The sequence below is a fragment of the Labrus bergylta genome, chromosome 6, assembly GCF_963930695.1.
Source record: "Labrus bergylta chromosome 6, fLabBer1.1, whole genome shotgun sequence".
Classification (NCBI taxonomy): Eukaryota; Metazoa; Chordata; class Actinopteri; order Labriformes; family Labridae; genus Labrus; species Labrus bergylta.
In genome coordinates this window covers 25988082-26012252 of record NC_089200.1, presented here as the reverse complement: position 1 = coordinate 26012252, position 24171 = coordinate 25988082, and the positions used below count along the sequence as shown (strand labels likewise).

The 24171-nt window shown below is 40.5% G+C and overlaps 2 protein-coding genes across 4 annotated transcripts; one reads left to right on the top strand and one right to left on the bottom strand.

Annotated features, from left to right (window-relative positions):
* Positions 1–8200: 8200 nt before the first annotated feature.
* c6h19orf44 (chromosome 6 C19orf44 homolog) lies at positions 8201–13927 on the top strand. Its single transcript, XM_020632463.3, has 10 exons — positions 8201–8642; positions 8729–8905; positions 8990–9087; positions 9253–9757; positions 10095–10419; positions 10908–10987; positions 12324–12768; positions 13076–13165; positions 13329–13495; positions 13618–13927. Exons 1-10 carry the CDS (start codon positions 8535–8537, stop codon positions 13717–13719), a joined length of 2097 nt encoding a protein of 698 aa, XP_020488119.1. The 5' UTR covers positions 8201–8534; the 3' UTR covers positions 13720–13927.
* A 420-nt stretch (positions 13928–14347) lies between these two features.
* On the bottom strand, positions 14348–22907 carry akr1a1b (aldo-keto reductase family 1, member A1b (aldehyde reductase)). 3 transcript variants are annotated; one of them, XM_020632475.3, is made up of 9 exons: positions 22769–22907; positions 19497–19592; positions 18896–19015; positions 18135–18286; positions 17827–18022; positions 17508–17707; positions 15663–15735; positions 15397–15483; positions 14348–14655 (listed from the first exon to the last, which is right to left on the bottom strand). In XM_020632475.3, the coding sequence occupies exons 2-9, from the start codon at positions 19575–19577 to the stop codon at positions 14590–14592; spliced, it is 975 nt and encodes a 324-aa protein (XP_020488131.1). In that variant the 5' UTR covers positions 19578–19592; positions 22769–22907; the 3' UTR covers positions 14348–14589. The 3 variants fall into 3 exon arrangements, with proteins under 3 accessions (XP_020488131.1, XP_020488155.1, XP_020488139.1); XM_020632499.3 differs by having other exon boundaries at positions 19497–19612; positions 22769–22897; XM_020632483.3 differs by lacking the exon at positions 22769–22907 and adding an exon at positions 20604–20730.
* Between the last annotated feature and the right edge of the window lie 1264 nt (positions 22908–24171).

The following is a 24171-nucleotide window of genomic DNA, read 5'->3' as shown; positions in this document are numbered from 1 at the left end:
CTCTTGAGCTCTCAGGGTCCCCGAGATCGTTGGTTGACGGCCTGCCAGAACCCCCCCCCCCCACCGGATTGTTGATGGACGGCTTGCCTCCCCCCACCCCCTTGCTCCCTATCTCTCTTCCTGCATCTTATCCCATTTCTCCCCCTATCCCTTTCCAAGCCTGGCACAGTCTAGGCCTGTGAAGGCTGTTTCGGCCGAAGATTTCTGCCTTTTTAATAAGGCAGTTTTTTCTTACCACTGTAACTTTTGCTGCTTTGCTAAAGTGCTCATGATGGATAGGCCGGATCTTTGTAATATAGCAATAAGTAAGGTCTTTTACCTGCTTTTTGTAACATAACAATGAGTAAGGTCTTTTTACCTGCTCTTTTGTAATGTTAACCGACAAAGAGTAAGGTATTTTACCTGCTTTTTGTAAAGTGTCTTAAGATATCACTTGTTGAGTTGACGCCATACAAATAAAAAATTGATTGATTGAGTAATTGCTACTGATGGCAGAGGTTAAGTGAGCCAGCAGGCATTGTCCTGGCAGCAGAGGCCGAGCTATCGAGTAGACAGAGCTCCCCCAACCTTCAGTGAGGTGATCTGGCACTACTACCACCCGGTGTCCCTGACCCTCAGCCACCATCATCGGACCACCGCCGTCCTCAATAATGCACAGCCTGCTCCGACCTCCACCTCAGCTGCAAAGGAAGTGTGGACATTAGATCGGGAGGAATACAAAGGTTGAAATCCTTCCTGCATCTTGTCCCATCTGGTAAAACAATTTAATATTATGACCATATCTGTAGAATAAATGGACGCTGTTTAAAAGAAAAAGGTTCTAGTCATTTAATGAGCAAAAGAATGGATAATATTCAGCTGAATGAAATATCTCACATTTGCTCAACTAAAACAACGTACCAAAATCAGGTCATTTCTTTTGCCCTTGTGACTCAGAAAAAGTCAACCATGCATTAATCTCTTCCAGACTCAACTCTTGTAATTACCTTTTATTAGCAAGTGTAATGTCCAAAGACTGCATTTAATTAAATATGCTGCTGCCAGGCTTTTAATCCTTACCAAGAGACATGACCACATTACATCCGTGCTTGCCTCCCTTCACTTGCAACCTGAGAAATTAAGAATTGATTCTATTTTGTATTGCTTGTTTTTAAAGCTTTAAATGGCGAGGCCCCACTTAATATCTGTGACCTCCCAACTCTTCCTGAGATCCTCCTGCATGGCTCTATTAGCAGTTCTTAAGACTCGACTGGTCACCGCGTGACCATGTCTTTGAAGGTCAGTTCTGTGCTGCGGACGGAGGACGCAGCCGGTGGGTGTTGACAGACGAGGGTGCACGGGGCCGAAACGGACCGGAGCGGACACGCAATGCACACGTATCTGGTGGAAGTTCGGTGTAACCCGGCGTGGGTGAGCTTGAGCATAAACTGACTTCTCGTTTGATCTTGGCTGCATTTTTCAAGACCAGAGGTCGCCGTTTGGCTCAAACAGGTCGTTTGGAGATTTTTTCTTCATGACATCTTCTTCCTCTCGCCCAACTAGGTGTTTTGCTCTCTGAGTCTGCCTTCTCCCCTTTAACAATCAGGCATTGTGCAAGAAAGCCCCCCCCAAGCCCTTCCAGAGAGGGGGCGTGGTCAGACACAGCTCATTTACATTTAAAGCTACACAGAAACAGCCTGTTCTGAGCCGGGCTGAAATAGATTGGTTCATGTGCATGATCAAATACAGGATCAGAGTGGATTTAGAACAAGACACTTCACAAACATGTTTTTGGGGAGCTCTGACTTATTTACACTTGTTGAAAAGGAGGAGAATATGTGACCTTTAAGTTAGGAAATGCAATAAAGTCAGCCGGAAACAAGAAGCATTCAAAACAACAGTTATGACCTCAAAAATCATGTTAATTGTTGGGAACTGTGCATCAGACAGGAAAGATTATGATATCTTATTTATAATAAACTAATTAATCTTGTTTTTGAGATGCTGTGAACCAATTAGTCTTTCCAGGGAACAAGGAGAGAGTGTGTCTCATACTTGAGTTTGGTTTTGATTTTAAAATTACAGCCACTAGATAAGGAAATCCTCAGAGGAAATGAAGACAACCTATTTATTGCATTGATTTCGAAATCCTTTTTTTCTTCTTCTAATCTTCTCATGGAACTATGTGGCCCTTGAAGTCATGCGAGAATAATGAAAGTCCCCTAGTCTGCAATGGAGGTTTAAACCCAGCAGCTTTGCAGGTTATATTTGTAGGAAAGGTTAAATTCAAGTTGTGTCTCTTGAAGAAATCTTTCATCACCTTCATCTTGGAAGATAACACATTGTGTAAAGATGTCAGCGAGGAGAGAAAAAAACAAGCTGCTTGTTGTGATTGTTTGAAGCAGCAGAATGTAACTAGAATTAATTATTCATGAAAGCCTCAAGGTTAAGGTGTGAAGAGGACTAATTGCTGAGAGTCTTCCACGCTTGTCAACTTCTCAAAACTGTTTTGCTGCAGCTGTGGTTCCACTTCAGACGTGTGATAAAATGAACATAGAGCTTGGAGTATGATCACTTCTGCTGCTTCTATACTTCAAAAATGTACAGGAAAGGATTAGGAAGATGCTTCGATTAAAGTGAGCTCATAGACATGAATCAGTGACTACTATTAGAAACCAATGAAAGAAAAAACTCATGTTGGCCACAATGAAATAAATATTTATGACTCCTACATTCTAACATCACAGGTCAAAAAGGAAGTGAAGTGCATAAGCCAAATAGTAATGTTGTAGTCAAGATCCACAATGCTCACACAGATCCACAAATGCATGCACAGATCTGCAAATACAGTATGTACATCAATTTTGAAATGTTTACTAGAAAGTTATGAACACAGTGACCTGCTGTTGTGCCTTTATCACGTATTTGTGGATCTTTTTTTTTTACATTTGTGGCTCTGCGTACGTATTTTCAAATAGTTTTGCCACACTAATGCCGCCTTACCATACATGGGCGGTTCAGTTGGTTGAGTTGTTGTTTCTCGACTGGAAAAACAAGGGTTTGATCCCCAGCTCTGCAGCAACATGTCCAATGTGTCCTTGGGAAAGACACTTGAAACCCTTTAAATGGTGCAGGTGTGTCACTGTGAGGTGAATGAGATGCAGTATGAAATGTTTGTTTGTTTACATTATCATGAATTAAAATTGCTCCCGCTGCTTTGTCAGCGTTGTATGAATGGGATTAGTTACTTCTGATAGTCTCACTACATAGCAACCTCTACCATCAGGGTGTGAATGGGCATCTGTGGTGTAAATGTGCTTTGAGTAGTCAGAAGACTAGAAAAGCACCATGTAAGCTCGAGTCTGTTGACCATTTAGCATACTGGCCACATGTTTCAATAATAGTGGGTGAAATTAGTGCATAATTTGGCTTTTTCATATTAACAATCCATTTGTTTGATTTAATTAATAATATGACTTGATTGAGGTCTGACTGACATTTTAATTAATTGCCTGTTTTACTCCAAACTGAACCGTTTTTATCAAGCTGTGAAGAAGACGTGTTTAATGAGGCAATCATTGAATTTCCTGAAGTAATAAATCACCTTCTCAAAGACTTTTATTAATCAGAGGTTTGGCACCAGTAGACTCGCTTTGTGCTGATCATTAGAAAGAAAGGCTGATTAAGACACTTCAGAAACTTTGGTTAGGCCTTTACATATTTTTAAATCATTCTTTAAAAAATGGATGAGGTGTTGGTGGCCTATAGTGCTTAGCTCACTGTATAGGGACTGTTGTTCTTGAAGCGGGGAGCCCTTGTTTGAATCGGACTCTCTGATTGCGACTCTTTTCTTGCATGTTATTCCCTCATTTCTGACTCTATCCACTGTCCTGTCTCTCTACAGCTGTTTTCACACATGCACTGCTTCAAAAAATCTAGAAAATGTGGCTGTTTATAATTAGAGCTCCTCCTGCAAATATAAATAAAAATGAGGTTTTTTTTAGAAGTTATCTGCAAGTGTGAAAGTCCGTCACAACAATTACTCATTAAAATGTGGTTGAGAAATGTATGAGCATCCCAGAGGATGTTTTTTTCTGATTGTATTACTTTGTTATTTTAAGGATCCCTTGACTTTACCTCAGGGGGATTTGTGTCAATGTGTCAACAATAGCCCTCATGTTTGGTTTTATTTAAAATGAATAGTGATCCCTTTGCAGGTTGCGTTAGAGAGCTGCCGGCCCTGTAGGTGGTTCGCTCAAACTCGTGCTGTACATGGTTTGGAAGCCTTGCTCATGGTGAATATGGCCATGTAAACCAATTCAAGGTTCAACCAATACAGCAGCCACCATCTACGCATCTGTCAGACCAATTACTGTATATTGACTCCCCATCTGAAGTTTCTGTACTTTTTGAGGTGAGGGGTTGCATAATACTCCAACAAAAATGATACCTGCTTCATCGGAAAGAGTCTCCGCAATCCAAATTCAGAGAAAGATTTAATCCAAAACACATTATACCAATACAGGTTCTAAGATTGCTTCAAATGTACTGCCTCTGTCCCGATATTTTACTGTATTTCGGTAATATTTCATTTTTAAAAAGATTTATTTCGCCGCTTCTGACACATGGCAACCGCACCTAATTTTGCTAATTACAAACTTCCATTTGCTTTTCCTAGCTTATAGAAGCCAATGAGAGGCTGAGTTGAAAGGAGGTGTCTGAACCTATTCTGACGTCTGTACACCAAGACAATTGCTCAAGAATGTGCTGACGACTGATGTGTCTTGTAGCCAATGAGATCCTGGACATGTGAATATGTTGCTTTAATCAATACCTCACATCAGGAAAGAAGGAAGACGTTTTTAAAAGGCAAACAGACGACCGTCTGTGACAAAGCCCTGTATTATATCAACTACAGTTTACACATTTAAAGGATTTTTGGAAGAATTTCAACACATTCTGAAACAACAAGATTATTTGCTTTAACGAAAAACATATTTGTGCTTGTAGCACGGTTCAAGAACAGCAGGAACTTCTGTAACCATACTGTATTTCTGGGTATGGCCGGTTTTTACAGGATTTTGTTTTCCTGAGGTCCCTTCACCAGGTCAGAATGACAAATTGTTTAGTTCTTTAGTACATGCAGGCATACATTTTCATTGTCAGTATATCATTGTGAGCATGTTTGTAACCTTTTAGCACTTCTCAGCCTGAACACAATCTAACACAGCTTCCCATATGGCTTTAGAAAAAAAATGTTCAACACCCTCAAGGCGCTAAATCTCCCAGAAAATAAATCTTGTGACCTTGCTGACAACACAGTGTATTTTCTTTTTGACAGTGTATTGGTCAGGTGCAAGGACAGGTGCAGGGGGCGGTTTAGCAGGCTGGTACTGAGTAATGTGAAGGTGGTGATAGGAACAGGCAATAACAACACATTGAATCATTTAGGAAATGAAGTGAGGATGATAAAACCCTGTGGAGGGAATTGCCTGAAGCCTTAAGCCCTGAGCGAGAACGCAAGCAGCAGGGACATTGATGGCATTGACGTGATTGTTGATGGCAAAGTAGAGCTCAAACAAGGTCATTGATTTTACACAGAGGAGCAGACTCGGAGCACTCAGACCAAAGTTCTATATAAAGAAATTCAAATGATAAACTAATATCATAATTTACGACAAAAGAATACTTAAATACATACTGAAACTACACGCTAATGAGATACAATGTGATTTTAAAGTTACACAGACTGCATGATTTCTACAATGAGTGAGGACTGTGGGGTCTTTATAATGTCTGCGCTCAGGAACCAATTAAGTCCTCATGTGCCCCTGAAGCTGGTGGGTTGATTCTGCCAGTTCTGTTGAAGGAAGACAATAAGCTGATGATGACTGACTAATCTTTTGAGTAGGAAGCATCCAGTTTCCTGCACACATTTTTTTCCCACATCAATAATACTGTACTGTACATTTGACATTGTCTTCAAACAGTAGTCTGACATTCCTCTGGTGCCACCTTCAGGAAGAACTTTGCTCTTTTTTTGGATGGATTCTTATTCACTTTTTATTCTTAAAATGTTTTCATAACATAAACATCATTTATGTCTGACTAGAAAAGAGTGTGCTTTATTTATTTTTTATATAAAACTGTAACTGCAAAATAAAATAAATATTGTGTAAATGAAATGTATCAGAATGAGACTTCAAAATGTTTTTTTATTTTTTTATGAGGTGATGCAATAACATGATAAGGAGTGACAAAGAAAAAACAGGAGTAAGATTATGAAGACAGAAACAACACCATTGAAGGCCAGCTGCACTTGATGGAGTTAAAGCAATCCGGTTCACACTCATTACTTTCTGTGCGAAAGGAGATCCTTACAGGTGTGTGGTGTGAATACTGGTTCCACATGTGTCAGAGAGCGTTAGAGGAGATAAATAGATAAGTGAACAGCTAAAGAGAGTTATTGAATGATCACATCATAATAACAACAAAAAATGACTATGACACAATTATCAGAACGAGAAACAATTAAAAAAACCCTCATACACAAACTCACAAACACACACACACATTACACATACAATGAAATCTCATGTTTTACATTATGTTTGTATTTAAAGTCTATATTTGATGTCAAGATGCAATAGTTTTGAGCAAAGATTCAATATATTAAGATTAGGTTTTATATATATATATATGACAGCATAGTTATGAGGTAATGATATAATCATAGGGCATTAGCACTCATACTGTGTTAAAGTACAAAGAACAGAAAAGAATAATAAGAGGGTAATAAAGTAATTATATGGTAATGGTGTAATGATGGTGTATAATGACCCCCATGATGCTTCAGAAATTATGATTGAAGGAGCCCGACCAGGCCTTATAATACATCTTCAGATCTTTATCAAAATGTATTTTTCAAAAAATATTGATTTATATTTGATTTTTAATTTCATGTTACACTGTATTCGTGACTTTTCTAACTTGAGCAGTCATTGTCTCTCTTTGCTGGTCTTTGAGTGTTTCTCGTTGGTCTACTGTTGGATATGTTAGAGAGCTTCAATATGTTCAACCTTCAATCAATTCCTTAGGCTATTTAAAAAAACTCAAGAAAAGAACATTTTACACTCCCCTAAGATGTCTTGGTGATTCGTTGATAGCAGCAACAAATAGCCTAATCAGTGTAGTGCAGGGTATATGCAGGTATATGGAGTTTACCCACCTCTAAATCTCTTCTGATTCCCACCATTTATTGATTGAAAATATTTAGTAGTTTGCTGCAATTATTTTCCAAGAATTGTGAAGGGATGACCTTCTTACTCTTTCTCTAATTGACTAGTACGTACTAACTGAACGTGCATTAGTAGTCTCACATGTCAAAGCCCGTTTTTCCTGTGCTGGACAGGTCACCAAAAAACATTTTGGGGAAAAATTAAGAGTATACCCACTTCATCAGCCACCACTACACCACTGCAGATAATCTATGTTTTTTTTACCGGGCTTCATGTGATTTATGGAGTAGAATTAAGATAAAAGTTATAGGGTCGATTATAATGGGAAGAGTTAAATCACTTTTTAGAATCAAAATGCAAAAAATAATTCTCATCAAAATTACTTTGTAGTAGAAGGGAACTATAAAGCCCTTTACATTTCTAAAAGAAGATGGACAAGATAAAATGATTTTATTCATTGTATTATTATTATTAGGCTATTGAAGGCTAATTGGGTCTGAATTGTGGCCCACACTCATAGTAGGGAGCAGTAATGCAGAAGGAGTGAAGGGAAATAAACAAACAGTGGGACGAGTAGCCTACGGAACAAAGCCAAACTGTCTTTTAGAAAAAAAGAAAAAATTAGCCTATAATAATTGTTTTACCTATTTATTTACTTTTTCCTTGTACAAAGGGCAGGTTTATACGTGTAGCTTCCTCCTGCACCTTTTCATTCTTTGCAAAGGCAAAAAATGAAGTAGGTCTTTTTTTAACATCTTAAAAGGAATGAAATAAAACAAATGAAATGAAATGAAAAGGGTAGGGTGTATTATTTACAGTCTCGTATTATCACTTTCCTGATGGCGATTTTGCTCGACACACAATTATTATACTAAATGTAAAATGAAATAGGTTAGGAAATGAGGGAGAATCTAAAACCGCGAGGTGGCAGCAAATGCAACCAAATGGATGCCGACCGCCAACATTTTAGCGACGAAGAAGAAGTGGAGAGAAACGCTTCCATGGAGACGAGAGACGCCCGAGTGGTCGTTATGATAAAGTATTCAACATCATGAGCGGGTTTTTTGTTTCCTAATTGATGTGAAACTGAAGATTTCCGTGAGCAGCCTCAACGTGGACTCATGAAGTGTGTTTTTCCAGTGTACAAACTTCAGTAAGCTGGTTTTGTTATTGGTGTTTAGCCTATAGCTAGCTAACAATACTGTCCCCGACGCATGTTGTAAACTGGTCTGTACTTGTTAAATTAGCGTTTTAATAACGTTCAAACATGAAGGCTATCATTTAAAGTGTAAACTGGGAAGAGTGGTCAGGGTAAAGATGTGGAAACGAGGCGGCCGAAGCTCTGCTCTGGACCGAGCTCAGGCTCTTCTGTCCGCCAGGAGAGAGTCTGTGCAGGAGCCTGCAGCAAAAACACGGACTCATACGGTGAGTTTCAAGATGTACACATGTCTCAGTGTTCATTTTGGAGCTGTATTAACATCAGCATGTGTATCTCCTCTTCTGCTCTTAAGGATAATATGGGTGGGTCAGTGCTAATAACCAGAACTGCTCCCCCAAACACTCAAACTCTGCTCTCAGATCTGAGTGACCTGTCCTCGGTCAGTTTAGCCCCTGAGCATGAAGCTGCCACTGTGGGCTCTGCTGCTGCTGCTGGAGGGACGCAGGGAAGAGAGGGGGACTTTACCAGGGTAAAACAACGTGAGATTATAATGAAGTATATTACATTAGGGTATGGAGCCTGGAACACATTACACTTCTTTTTCTTCTGACAGAATCTCCGACCTCAGAGCTCTCTGGGTGGAGGAGGGAGCAGGTTCTTGAAGAAGGCAACGCAACCTGCAACAAACAGCAACTATGATCCTGATCCCAGGTAAGGTTCTCTAATGTGAGAGATACCATTTTAAATTTAACACCAGTTTTTTTTTTTTTTTTTGCATGTATCTGCGTCTACTAAATATTTCCATCTTCTAAACGCACCTCTGCTGCTTAAATCCATTCTTGCGTTTTCCTCCTCTCCTCTTTTGACTCTGGTCAGATATGTGTCATCTTCACAGAGAGGCTCCCAGAATGCTGCTTTGAGCAGGCTTGCTCAGATTGAGAGTCGTATCCGTAGCCGTAAGCAGGCTCAAGAGCAGGCTGGACAGGGGTCAAAGAAATCTGAAGAGGAACTAACCTCAGACCTGGGAATCTCACCACCACCACCACCAGCGGTCCCATCCTTGGATACCGCTGAACATATCTCAGCACAGTCCAGCCTGGGAGGGAAACGTTTCCTCAAGAACAGCACAGCAGCTGCTGTTAGCAGTCGTGATGTTAGGCCTCTAAACGACCCAGATCCTGGTGTCAGGTCCAGGTCCAGAGCTGCCGCTGAAGTTTTCCCTTCAGCGAAATTGAAAGCGAAGTCATTAGGAGTAGTGAGTGGTGTGAGCCTGGAAAGTGATGAAGAGGACATGAAGAAACTGCTCGGAGACTCGCTGGGTTCAATGGAAAACAGTTTCTTAATACCAGAGAGAGCCTCTTTCAAAAGGACAGTGGACAAGGTACCTGTAAGCTTATTTTAAAATGCTTAGTGTCTATAAAAGTTTACATTATTATTTCAATTCTAACTGTATAAACACTATTTCCAAAGATCTCCTTTAAATAAGAGAAACAGCAAGTTGGTTAATTTGGGTTACATCCGGCCTCTGTGTCTTAATTGTAGAAATCAATATAATAAAAAACAAGTCTAGCTTATAGTCCAGTTGTTTTTTATTTATAATTTTAAACTTAGGCCACAACCTAAAATAGCATTTCAAAAGTTCTAATAATAGTCTACTTTGTGAACCCTGCAGAAGTCCAGACACTGTTATTTCAATACTATCCTGTCCTCCCTGACAGATGTCAAAGATTGACTTCGCTCCTGCTGCATCGCCCTCCAATGCTGCCCCTCCTCGCTCTCCAGCCTCTCCTTCTCGCCACAGTTCCCCATTTCGTTTCACCGGCCAGCCTCAGGCCCACTTCAGCCCCTCTGCACTCTCCCCGTCACCCTCTCCTCCACGTGTCTCCCCTTCTCCTCCAGGGAGGATGAATTCCTCCCACAGGAGGTCAAGTCCAGTGCGATCCCTCTCCTCGTTGTCGGGCCGCAGCGAGGTGATGTCCCTTGAAGAGATCTGCCCTGTTAGGTCTGCTGATGGAAGTGAGATGAGTTCAGTTTCCTCTGAAGGTGAGAGAAGTTTATCAGTAAGTGGGGCATAAATATCAACAGTGTTTTCTCTGTGATTATAATTTTTAACCAATGTCTTCAAATGTTCTGCCTAAATTTATGCATACAAGAGAGGACACATGGTGATTTTTTTCATTAACCAAGTTTTTTTATTCACTCCTTTACTTCATGCATCCTAGAAGGACAACAAGGTAATTTAACCATCCCTCTGTAAAAAAAAAAAAAGAAGAAAGGCTAAAGCCATTTTCCCCCATGTAATAACCGTTGTCATGCTTTCTCATAATGTATTTTTTTTAATTTGATTGACACCACTAGATTTGACTCAATCAATACTAGCAATAAAGAACAACACAGATTTCTAGCTTTGCTTTGAATGTTTTTTTTTTTTTATATCTAATGCATTAAAAGTAGTAGCTGCTAAAACGACAGTTCTTTGGATGCTCATTGTTGTTCATGAAATTTTATTGTGCTCTTGTGTTTTTTCGCAGACTTTAAGATAAATGTGATGACATTAGATGATCTTGTTCCTGCTTACCTTGGAGGTCCTGATGATACACCAGGAGAAGAGGTGGGTAATGTCAGGAGTTGATGAAACATTGTGGAATAATGTAAAGATGCTTATTAGTTGTTGTGGAAAAAGTAAAGCTGTTTGGCTGTGAACTATGATGCCATAATAAATTCACAAGTTTGACAATAAATCAAAAGGGAACTCTCCACCCGTAAGGAAAAAAAAGGAAGCCAGTGTAAAAAAGTACAAGTATATAAAATTCCACAAGGGTCCACTCAAGGCAGGCTTAATAATAAACATAATAGTCTGATTCAAAAAACAAGTTTTGGTATCGATGATCAAAGGTGATTTCTTTATTGGTTTACACAATGTGGGGCGGGGGTGTTTTCAGTCATCAGTTTTGAATATTTTCCACTTAAGAGTTTAGTATACATTTGTGTAATTGGGAGCGTGGTTATGTTGATTGTAGCTGCTATGACATTGTAGCTGTTTGCCAGGAGGCTAAAGATCAGCCTCTTTTCCCGTTTGATCTGATGTGAAGAAAGTATTTATTTATTTTTTAAATGACGACCACCATTGTTTGGCTTCATAAGGCCTCTTTAGAAACCAATGGATGATGTCACTGAGACTACGTGAGTGGTAAATGGCACTTGTACTTGTTTTCTAGTCTTCTGACTACTCAAAGTGCTTTAACACCGCACGGCACACCTACACATTCACACCTATTCACACACCGGAGACCATCTGAAGTAAAGAATCCCGTTCATACACATTCATAAGCAGGAGCAACTTGGGGTTAAGCGTCTTGCCTAGGCACACATCAGAACTGTTGCTGCAGGAGCTGGGGATCGAACCCCCGACGTTCCGACTGAGAGACATGTGGCTGCCTCTACCAACTGAGCCACAGCCGCCCTCATGGTTATACTGTCTGCATAAACCCAGAGAGTAATCCTTATAAACTGGAGATCTTCTTAAGTGAGCCAACCTTTCAAACAGCCTGAATATTAAACATTTCTACATATTATTATTTGTGTTTAGGGAGAATGATAAGTTTTGCATTACAGTTTTTTATTTTCTCAGAAAAAACATTGTAAATCATAAAATTGTGACATGTATTTGGGTCTAAAACTCGCAAACCTGTTTTCATCTGAAGAAGTAGATTGCTGAAGTACTTCATGATAATGCAGTTTGTTATTTTGTCTTACGATTATCTTTTACACTAAAATAGAACTTAAACATATTTAGATAATATGGTAGAATTTTCAGATTTGGTTTTCCTTTATCGCTTTGGGGTTATTGTTGTGAGAAAGAAACCATCAGTTATACTCACACCTTCACTAGTTGGGGGAATGTGTAATGACTGAAGTGTTTGCTTTATTCCTGCTGCCTCCAACAGAGAGAAGCCAAACACAGCCACCTTCAACAGCTGCAAAGATTGGAGGAGAAAGAAACAGAAGCACAGCAGCAGATGGAGGAGGACTACCACAGTGACTTTGAGAGTGGGAGTAGGACAGATCCAGATAACAGCGCCAGCCAGGTTTCTGAACACTTGCAAGGACAGGGAGACGAAGACAAAGTATCAGAGGCCTGTGAGAGGACTTCGGATTCAGACGTATCCCACGGCGGGACAGATTATGATTACTCGAGCAATTTCTCAGACACAAGTTGCTCCTACAATCCAAGACCTGCAGATCACAGTCACTCAGCCAGCAGAAACAGGACCTCTAGGTCTTCCAGGTCTTCAGTATCAGATGGCAGCAGGTCAAGAAGGCGTGCTTCATCTGGAAAGGACGAAGCAGTACGAACTCCGCCTGATCCACTGGCTGACACATTGCCTGCTGGTCAGTATGCCCAAACCATCACGACCACTTCTAGCCCTTTTCAGACTGCTGGTTTTTCCTTGCGAAAGTGCCGTAGCTAAGCTCAGCTGTCATGACGTCTTTGTACATTTATAATGATGTCCCGGTCTGAGTTTGGTGGTAGTCCAGCGCGGGCAGGCACGCACGCACGCACGCACACACACACACACACACACACAGTCTGAATAGGGATAATGTTTCAGGCTTCATTTGGACATGTGACATGTGGAAAGATGTGTTGGAAGTGCTCAGTATTGCTCTTCTTTGTCTTTTGCTCCCCTCTCTGTAGGTATGCCGTCTTTGGGTCCTGCAGGAGGGAGGGCTTACATGTATCCAAGCCCAGTGGTCACTCATACCGTCAGTGCAGAAATGGTGGAAGGTAAGACGTGTTGAAAGAGAATAAAATACAACTTCACAGATTAAACCAGTTCCCACTCAGAGCTCGTTTTCTTGGCTCTGAGTGGGAACTTCCAGTTTCGATCTGATTCTCATACATATGTACCAATACTTATTCTTATATTGTGTTTATGTCCCTCCTTTAGCTCTCAGCGCCTTCAATCCAGCTACGTTTGCACTCAATGAAATCCTGAAACAGCAACTTACAATGATGAGACGAATCATCGAAAGCAACAGACAACTTCACTCCAGCCTGGTGCAGAGCCTGGAACCGCCAAACTACAGATACACCACACTGGAGGACACCAAGGAGGTAACACATGCCTACACACACACAACCACCAGTTAGGGGATAGTTGTTGGAAAGTTTGATTGCAGACATTGACCTATCAAGAGAACAAGTTTGTTTACAACATTTCTGCATTGTTTCCACAGTATATTCACAGACACAGAGCTCCCAGGCTGACAGTGGAGGAAGCCTTAGACGAGGTGATGCAGGAGATGAAGACGACGACCATCATCACAGCTGAGCACTGACTGAGAAAGTGTGCTGGAACATTTCATCACTAATGTGTTAAACAAAAGTCTTTTGCTCTGTCCTTTTTCTATCATGAGTTTTTTACTTAATTGTTGCATGATATTTTTCTACTTTAGGAAGGAACAGTTATTTTTTTATCAGTAATAAAACTTGTCTCAAAACGTTTTTGAAGGTCATTAAACTTTCAGGTGTCAAAGTTCAAATCAAGCCATGTTAAGCATTCTTGTTTAAATTGGATAACTTTGTGAAACAGATTAAATCATCAACACTTTCAATACAGAAAACATAAACTGCATAAGATCAAAACTTATTTTCAGTGTTATAGAATATTTCAATCATTAATAATTATCTGAAAACACATTCAACTCCAGATCTTTCAATTTCAATAATTAAATGTTACAAGTATGACTCAAATATCACTATCTGATATTGTGGCACAATAAAATGGCTTTTAACATATTTCCCTTAAAAGTTTGTGTCCAATGTTTTGAATTTGGACTGCAGTACCAATTTTAAACACTAGGTGTCAGAGTTACATATTGCTCCTTTAACTCCATATTGATGTAAAGTATTTTTTTTCTAACATTAGACAGAAAACTAACAGCAATCAAGTTTCTAAACAGACAGTGAGGTAATAAAATGTTTATTAGAAAATTAACGTACAGTGAGTATACAGTCATACCAGATTCCCATGATCCTTCATCACCAACATTAACTTGAAATATTCTAATGATAAGCGCTTGATTTGACATAATCTAAAGACAAACTGTGATGCAGGGATCTGAGAACGTATACATGATGTGGGGAGATGGACACGTGGTCATATTGAGAGTTGTTGAAGGCACAAATTCAGGCTGTAGTGTGAGTGATCAGTAGGGGTCGTTGAAAGGGTAGTAAGGATGTCCTGCATCCCTGGGAACACGTTTTCCTTCAACCTGCATTTAACGATCAGCTGTTAGTACATTTCTCAGGGATGACTAGGAGTGTAAACACTGTAAACCACTAAGTCTCTAACAATCACACTTAGATCAATCAGAACATTAGGACCATTCATTACTCTTAAGTTACAGGCTAATGTTTTGTTAAAGGTAGAGTCAGTAGCTTTTCCCTAAAAAATTAAATATAGACCTAAAGTAATGCTGCTCAATCATCACTTCTGGGCCTCCATGTGTGGTGGTGACTGTCTGCAGATACTTTGTCCTCTGTCTGGATTTTCATGTTTTGATTGACTCAGGACGTTTCTGGGCAGGGAGCTGATGTGTTTCCCCGAGCCAATGACGGTGCACAGGTGAGTTTAGGAGTAGATACAATTCAGTGATTGGACACGATTCAAACAGGAAAATATGACGGATGTGGACGTAGCAACAAGGAACAGACATGGAGTTAGTCTTCTTTCTGTTGGACTGGCACATGCAGAACACCGGTGGTTAGCTTGTGCTAGCGTGCGGCAGCTTTCAGTGATGGTACAAGCAGTAAACGTACGCACCATTTCCTGCAGTGAGTGTGCACCTCTGCGGGCCCAGTTTGTTTACTGCAACAGTCATTGCCACTGACTCCACCTTTAAGTTGTATGACTTGAGCTAAAGTAACGTTTCCAGTAACGTGTTGTGTGTAAATAAAACACAGGACTTTCAAAGACAATCATAACAGATAAGGTGTGCATAAATCCTACTCACTTCAATCATTGGCACGATGTAGCGCCACCCTTTGTTCAGTGCTGTTACACTTTTCATTTCCTCTGCTTCAAGGGTGAAGTCAAACACCTGCAAACAAACGAGATGATGTCAACACCTCACAATGTCACTTGATTATTGTAAAGTCGTACCACAAAATACAAAACATGTGCAGGACCTCAATTTCCAAAAATCCAAGACTCTGTTGAAAACACAAATAAAGCCTCATGGTTTAGAAATGATCTGCAATGACAGAACGTTTACTCTACCTGAATATTCTCTTTGATGCGGGACTCTGTCACGCTCTTAGGGATGGTTACCACTCCTCTTTGTGTCTGCCACCTGCAAATACAACAAACTATGAGATCACTGTTGTTACTAAGCATGCCGCTGGTTTTCATTTGGCTAGTTATTTTTTTTGTAGAGTCAGACTGATGCTGAGGTTTTTAGGGACTGACACCAACAAGGGTATGCAAAATAAAAATCCTTCCTGCATATTATCCCATATGCTCTTTTGTAAAGCATCTTGAGAGCTATACAAATAATGATTGATCGATTGAACAAAGATTTTCATAAGGACCCCCTTCCTTTTAGCCACAGAGAAATGTGACTGAGCTCAGTATGTGCAGGTACCACATGTTGAAGTTAAATCATAAACTCTGCTCTCTATGGGGATGACATGTACAGTATGTTGTTTATGTCTGCATTAAGCTAAAGAGGATTTATCCTCGGTCTATATGTTTTTTTATCAACAATTCATTACATTAAATAAATTAATACTTCAAACATTTATTAAAAGTAACAACATGTTAATAAAAGTTAATTTGATGAATGCCAACAGAGAGTGATGGAGAATAAATGATGAGCTTCATACATGGTAATTAAGTAATCTTAGCCATTTACCCGAAACAGTTTAAAGCTCAAAAGCTTAAAACGTTCGACCTTGTTAAAGTGTGTAGGGTAACATATTTGATATGAGACACTGTGTTTATTTTCAACTATAACAGCACGGTTGTTTTTCCTCTTTTACAGCTAGTTTGTCATTTCCCCCAACAAACGGAAAATAATTCAAACAGACCATTTGAAAAAGGTAATGTATATGTGGAATTCAATGGATCTGTAATACATTGAGTCAAAACATTTTTCTTGTTTTAGGATCTCATATTGGAAAACTCTACAATTTTTCTCAATGTAAAGAAATCTAATTTTAAAGATCACCTGAGAGATTAAGGGCACACTCATAATTGACTGGTCCAAAGCACGTTTGACCCACAAAGTCCAGTTCGTTTGACTTTTGTGAGTGCTCCGTTACATGCTTAAGCAAGGTACACTTCCTTTGCTCTGGCACGGTTGGAAGAGGTGTGCTTCGACTCTGTACAGTTGCTCTTGAAGGAGCACAAAGCACAGACACACAACGTGGATAAGAAGTGTAATCTATCCCAGCCTTACATTATCAAGAAATCCTGAAGTGTTACGGCTGTATGTGTCTGACTAAAAGGCTTCAAAATAAGCCACAAAGTCAGTAAAGTAGCAGTCATGTTCTCTGTGTTGTTCTCTGATGTGTGGAAGTGAAGTCGTCCGCGATTCCCTTTTTTTTTTTTTAAATTCTGGATCGCCTGTCTTGTAAACTAAGCATGCTTTGTGATCACATAAAGCCATGCATGTGTTGTATTAGGATGTAAGCTAATTTTTACACACGTATAGGCCCGAAATACACACCTGCACAAGCAGGACCTGTGGACATGCACTAATGAAGAGATGTCAGAGTGGGGCTGCTACACACTGCTATGGATGTTTGGGGTTCAGTGCCTTGCGCAAGGGCCCCTAGGCAGTACACCGAAAGTGACCTGTCACCTCTCCAGCTACCAGACCAACTTCCACAACCCAAGTCCCTACAGACTGAGCGGCCGCCACCACCCAAATGTACAAGAGGTAACCGTGCTCAGACCTGATAAGTTACTGTGTGAGTGCAGGCCAGTAGGGGAATGGGAGGGCGGCAATCGTGCTCCAACAAGGTACAGGGGAACAGAGCCTAGTATGAGTGTGTTTCCTAAAAACACCCATATTTAGACAGGTGGATACAATCTGATGAGTCAGCTGAAGAGTAAAATCACCTCAGGATTATCTGGGCAGGAGATTTTTTATATTTCTCTGCCAGTGAGGCTAGCACCGGCTCCTGAAGCAGGACAGGCTCATCAGGATGTTTCCAGGCCCGGTCAGGAGAACCCAGAGGGCTGTAGGCCGTCATCACCAGGCCCTGGTCCCGGCAGTGAGCCAGCAGCTCTACCTGGGCCAGGTAAGGATGGCCCTCTACCTGCCAGACCAAAACACAGAGATGCCTGCATTAACTGAAATACACCAAACTTGAAACATCTCCTCACATTTCACCTGTTTGGAGTACGGTAGTAAAAAAACAGTAAAAACACTGTGTACCTGTAAGACAGTGGGTTTGATGCTAGCAACAGACAGAATGTCATCAATCTGTCGACTGTTAAAGTTAGACAGGCCGATGGATCTGACGAGGCCCTTCTCCACCAGCTTCTCCATGGCAGCCCAGGTCAGCTTGTAGTCTATGTTATCATACAGCAAGGTGCCATCCTCCTTTCTGGGGAAAGCAACGTCTCCTTGTCTAAGAGGAAAAAGAGGAAACCACATAGTTAAGTTTAGAGGTAACAAAGGACAGGCAGAAGTGGAAGACAGAAAGTTGTCTAATATTAGACACAGAAGGAGGTGTAGCTTACTGGAAGGCGTAGGGCCAGTGGATGAGGTAGAGGTCCAGGTACTCCAGCTTCAGGTCCTTCAGAGTCTTCAGGAGGGCCGGCTCCACGTCCTCAGGGTGATGTCGGTTGTTCCACAGTTTGGATGTAACGAACACGTCCTCTCGCCTCAGGGCCTGGTGCAAAGACAACATGTCGGATGTAGTGTGTTACATTTCAGGGAACAATAAAGTTTTGTTAAAGATGGGTTTTTTTTGTCCTTTTTTTTTTGCCTTTATTGGATAGGACAGCTGAAGAGAGACAGGAAACGCTGGGAGGAGAGAGTGGGGGATTGACATGCAGCAAAGAGCCGAGGTCAGATTCAAACCCATGGCCGCTGCAAAAAGGACTAAAGCCTCTGTCCATGGGGTGCGCAACATAACCGCTAGGCTATCAGGCGCCCCTGGAAAAATAAAGTTTAGACACCGCAGAAAACCGAAAGACAGAAATCCCTGACCAAAGAATCCGCCGACTTCCTAAATATATTTTGTCATTTTGCATTATGGTCTAGAAGAACATTTATACGGAAAGCTTTAGTTTTGATTTTAAAAATGGACGAATTAGGAGCGTGCCCCATGCATGGAGGCAACTGACATCCAGAGGGGCGACCCGGGTTCCAATACGACCTGTGGCTCATTTCCCGCATGTCAGTCCCCACTCTCTCTCTCTCTCTCTCCTCGATTTCTGACTCCATCTCCTGTCCTGTCTCTAAAATAAAGGCGTAAAAAATGATGAAGCAGTTTTACCTTGGCAGGGCCGAGTGTCTCCTGTAGAGCTTCTCCTATCTCCACCTCATTTCCATAAATGGATGCACAGTCAATGTGGCGATAACCAGACTCCAAGGCCCAAACAACTGCCTGTTTCACCTGAAAGAGTGGTCAAATAGGACAACTTCTCAAATAGAACAAAGACTCAAAAGGTTGCACAAAGCAGACTTGCAGACATGGCCATTCATTTGCTGAGTGTTCAGATCAGGGAGTTCACATTTAACCTTCTACAAGTATTATTATTATTCATTATTTGTCCTGAAAACAGGAGAAAACACTCATTTGGTTTTGAAATGTCATCGCTGGGAGCCTAGCTCTCTACCGAACCAACTCAAAACCAGAAACCCTTTTAATTTATCACAAACTCTACAGGAAACATTTATTAAAAACAATAAGTCTAGCTTTAATTTGAGAGGAAATTTCAACAATCAGACTAAACATGAAGAAATAAGTAACCAGACAGCAGAATGCATGATTGTTTTTCTTATTATGACATTCATGTAAAGGACAGAAATCATATAGAAATAGTTTTTTTTCATTCAGGATTTATTTATTTCAAAGACTGTAATGGTATAATTACCTGTCCTGGTTCACTCTTCCATGTCCCCAGTCCAAGGAGGGGCATCTTCCGCCCCGTGTTGAGAACTGCAAAGTCATTCATGCCTCTCAGAAGCACCTTAAAAGGATAAGGAGAGCCTGATTCAGTCAGTGAGCGGAGCTACCTCTGATGTTTAAAGCTGCAGTACCAAGAAAGTTGTAAATAAGACAAAAACATTTTATTAGAGCTAAAGGTCACATGTTATGCAATGTACACTTCAGCATGTGTCCTTAGTCTGTCTACAAACCCCCCAATTATGACAAAAGTCCATCCTCTCCGTCTTTTGCCTGCTTCACTTTTCAGAAAATGTGTGCTCAAACAGGCTGTTTGGAAATGTTCCCTTCATGACATCACAAAGGGCAGTAACCCCTCCCCCAGGTGGGTGACACTCCCACAGCTAGGTGTTTGTTCTGCCCTCTGAGTCTGCCTTCTCAACCTAAACAATAGGGCATGGAGCGAGAAAGCCTGAGCCACCCAAGCATTTCCAGAGAGGGGCGTGGTCAGACACAGCTCATTTACATTTAAAGCTACAGACTGTAAAGAAAACACATCACCAGGATCTGGAGGTGGCTGTGTGTCAAGCTCAACTGGATTCATATCCTGAATCCATTTTTATTTAGAAGAGACTGAAGTCCTGAGAGATACAGCTGTGGGAGGAAATGTTTACAACCACTCATGTTGCCATATTGCAGCGATAGATATCAAACTGCATTTAGATTGTTTTCAAAGAAGCTGACTAATTCATGCATGGGAGATTTTCTCATCTCTTTATCCAAACCAAAGACCGAGCAGACTTAAGGAGAGCAAAACACCCGAAGGCCAGTGTAACCAACTGACTTTCCTAGAAATAAAATGTTTAAAACAACCAATGAAAGGACTTTAACATGGATAACTGTCAAATCCCAAAGCAGCACATCTAAGTGACTTCCTTAAAGAATCAATGTTTAAACTTTATAGCTGCAGCTGAAGAGCTCGAGTCAGGAGACAGAGGCATCAGATGCCGATGTAACAATGAAATAAAGGACTTACATAAGCAGGAAGTGTGTCATTGTGTAATATAAGTTTCTGAAGTTGCAAAGGTTCACTCACAGTATCACCAGTCCGTCTTATCCTGGTTTAAAGTTGTTTGAATAAGAATTTCTCTTTGGCCTGAACGACAAAGGAAGGAGGAAGTGCTGACTTGCATTTCCCTCAAAGTCAGGAGACTGAACTTTTTATAAAAGGTTCAAAAATGCTGTAACTATTCAGCATGCTCTTAAAGGGGCAGAGAAGAATTTCTTTCAATCGTACAAAGATATATACAGTGCATAAGAGAGGAATCTTTGCATGTAGCAACAAATACAAAACATTAAATGTTTATCTTTTAAAAAAAAAACAATAAACGACTAAAAGCTAAGTGAGAAATGTCTGATGTGTTTTTGGTGTTCACAAACTCAGGTCTGAGTTCAAGCAGCCACATCAATCATCAGTCACTGAAAACATTTGACTAAAAGTGTTATCACGATAAACAAAACTGTCATATCAGTCGATATCGATAATTATCACGATAAATGTCGACATTTATTTCAAATTGAAAAGCTCCTGAGTGAAAGCTGAAGAAACCAGATGGTTAAACGAACATGACAAACTGTACTTGAACCAAGGAACATAATAATCATGTCACAGCGCTGATGTCACAGTTTTCTGCTGTGCAGTAACACGTACTGGCCCGGTGTTAGTTGAGGGTCCACTAACACTCGTTTGGGATGTTTTTTCTTCTTCTTTCCTTTGCTTTGTTCTAACAGGTGATATTGTTTAGCCTCAAATGTCTTCTGCTCTAATTAAAGGTGTAAATCGATCAAACATTTGTTGTATTTATAGTGAGAAAAACTACATCACGATCATTTTCGTTATCGTTTTCTCACTCAGGCCTAGGTTCACGTCCTCGTCATGTTAGATTAAATCATTTACGCTTTCATCTCCAGTAGGGCAGACTTCAGCAGTGAGTGCTTCTTTTGATTCTAAAGGGCCTATTTCTACACAACAGCCAGGACAACTCACCTACACATGCTATATCTTAAAAGTAGATTAACCAAGTTAGATGTTAATGAATCAGACGGATATCTGAAGTGTTGCACACAGTTTGAACCAGCTTGACCATGACATAAAACGACTTCTGCAAACCTTTTGATTGTTTTGTGACACCCACCATCAGAAATGATAAGACTGTGTGCCCCCTCATCACCGGTGTAACATGTATACAAGACGTGAATAGACGTTCATTTGCATGTGATTTACCAAAGAACACGTTAAGAGGTAGTTCTGAAGTCATACAAGTTTCTAATAAACATCAGAGACTCCCCCTCACTATTCACCTTCAAGAAATCCCTAAAAACTCACCTCTTCAACATCGCCTACAACCACTAACAAAATGTTCTCATCCTCTTTCTTTTTTGACTATTTCTTATTTGTTTAGCATCTTTGAGTACTCAGAAAGGTGCTATAAAAGTCTAATGTATCATTCTTCTTATTATTATTATTATATAATTATATAATTATATAATAATAATAATAAAATTATAAAAAAAATATATAATAATAATAATAAAACTGTAATATGTGCAAATAAAAAAGCACAGTATGGTGGCAGAGATGATTTATTTTCAGCTTCTGGTCTCCTTTAAAACTCAATAAAACTCTCCTCTGCTGCATGTCGCCTGTGGTTCAATCACATCTCTGCTGCACTTTAATCACGTCACTGTATTTGCTGCAGTTCATCTCAGCACTGCATCTGAATTGAAAGTGAAAACACAGACGACAGAAAACCAGGTCTGATGTGGAGGAAATCTGAAGCGATGTCAAGCAGCACTCATGGCTCCTGACATCTCTCAAGACAAACATAAATAAAGCATATTCATGAGTTTTTTTTCCCTGACATGTCAGCAGATTGAATGTGAAGTCCAGCGGTAGTCTCACCTTTTCAGACACTGACCTGTGTCTAAATAACAGCTAGCTAGATTTAGCCTCACCTGGAAATGACACTCAAACGTACTCGCATTTGCGTCAACACAACAAAGCACCCCTAAATCTTCAAGAAAAGCCATTTTCAATCCCGGGGACACTCACCGTCCTCCTCCTGCCCGGTGTCAAAACATAAACGACGGAGTATCTGCTGAAGGACCCGACCACTGAACGACTGTATGATCGTTTCCGCTCAGTGTTTGGATATTAAATTAAAACATTGAGATGTCAACAGAGACCCTCCCCACACTTACTGTTTTCAAGAGTTCAAAAACCTGCGTCTCTTCTTTCTCTTCAGCTGAGCAGGACGAATATGCAAATGTGCAAGGCTGCTGTTTTCTGCTCAGTGTTCAAAAACACCACCTCATGTCGGTGACGTTTCCCTTTCCGGGATGATCATTCCTCCATTTCCGGTAAAACATTTCACCCCCCTCCCTCCCCTCCCCTTTTTAAATGACATATTTTCACAGCAAAGGATAAAAACATTAAAAACAAAACATTCATGCCAAGAAACTTGATATTGTAAACCATTGTGAAAAAATAAGTAATACATTTCAATAACACAAGATCATCTTTACTGCTCCATCATCATTACAACTTTGATATTTACAGTCTCAGCAATGAAAGTAATGAAAAATAAAACAATGACAATAATGATAATAATAAAAGATAAAATAAGGATAAGTATATAGGCTATTCATTTTCACCACTATTATATGTGCTTTTATTTATTTAGTTTTTAGTTTTTATCTGTACTATTTATATTTTTGTTCATCTTTAACGTCTCTTCCTTGCACCTCGAAAAAAAAAATGAGGATATAGTCCAGGTACACAAAAACAAAGAGCTCGAGCATGTCCCTAAGAAAGTCATTTACAAGAGCTTGGAAGACGGCTGGAGCGTTGGAAAGCCCAAATGGCATTGCAAGATTACATTTCTTGGGTCCAACTTTTTGAAGATGGATGCACCCTGCAGGTGCTCAAATTCAGTGGACATGAGAGGGAGTGAGTAGCTGTTCTTCACCGTGATCTTAGTAAGTCCCCTGTAGTCCCCTGTCCATCTTCCCCACAAAGAAGAACCCCGCCCCAGCTGGTGACGTAGAGGGGAGAATCAGTGGTGTATAGTGCAGGGTAAACGCAGGTACTGAGTATACACATTTAATATTTCAGTCTCTGTAGAGTATTCCCACTTCTAAATCCCCTCTGATTCACACCATGATTGATTGACGATATTCAGTAGTACGCTGCTGAGGACAAAGGAGAGCAGACATAGGCAGTCTAAGTTTTCGTGTTAGGACCAAGTCAATAAAACTAGCAGCTGCCCCTGAATCAACAAATGCTTGTAGGTTGAACCGGCCATTACCCCAGAATAATACCAAGGGGCAGGAAGGTGTGGCGGTTTGCTGCCCAGGGGAATTTATTCAGACTCTCTCTGTTACGCTCCTTCTCTCTCTGTTGCGCTCACAGGTTTGGTTGTTGATCCGAATTTCCAAAGAGATCAACTCCTGCAGTGAATCTGGCACATCGCGGGAGTCTAACTCGTCTTTAACCATCTCTCACAGGGAGTAGATGAAAGTTGGTGTGAGAGCCTCCCAGTTCCACCCAGACTCAGCAGCTGGGGTGCTGAAGTGAGTGGAGAACTCTGAAACACTGAGCCCTG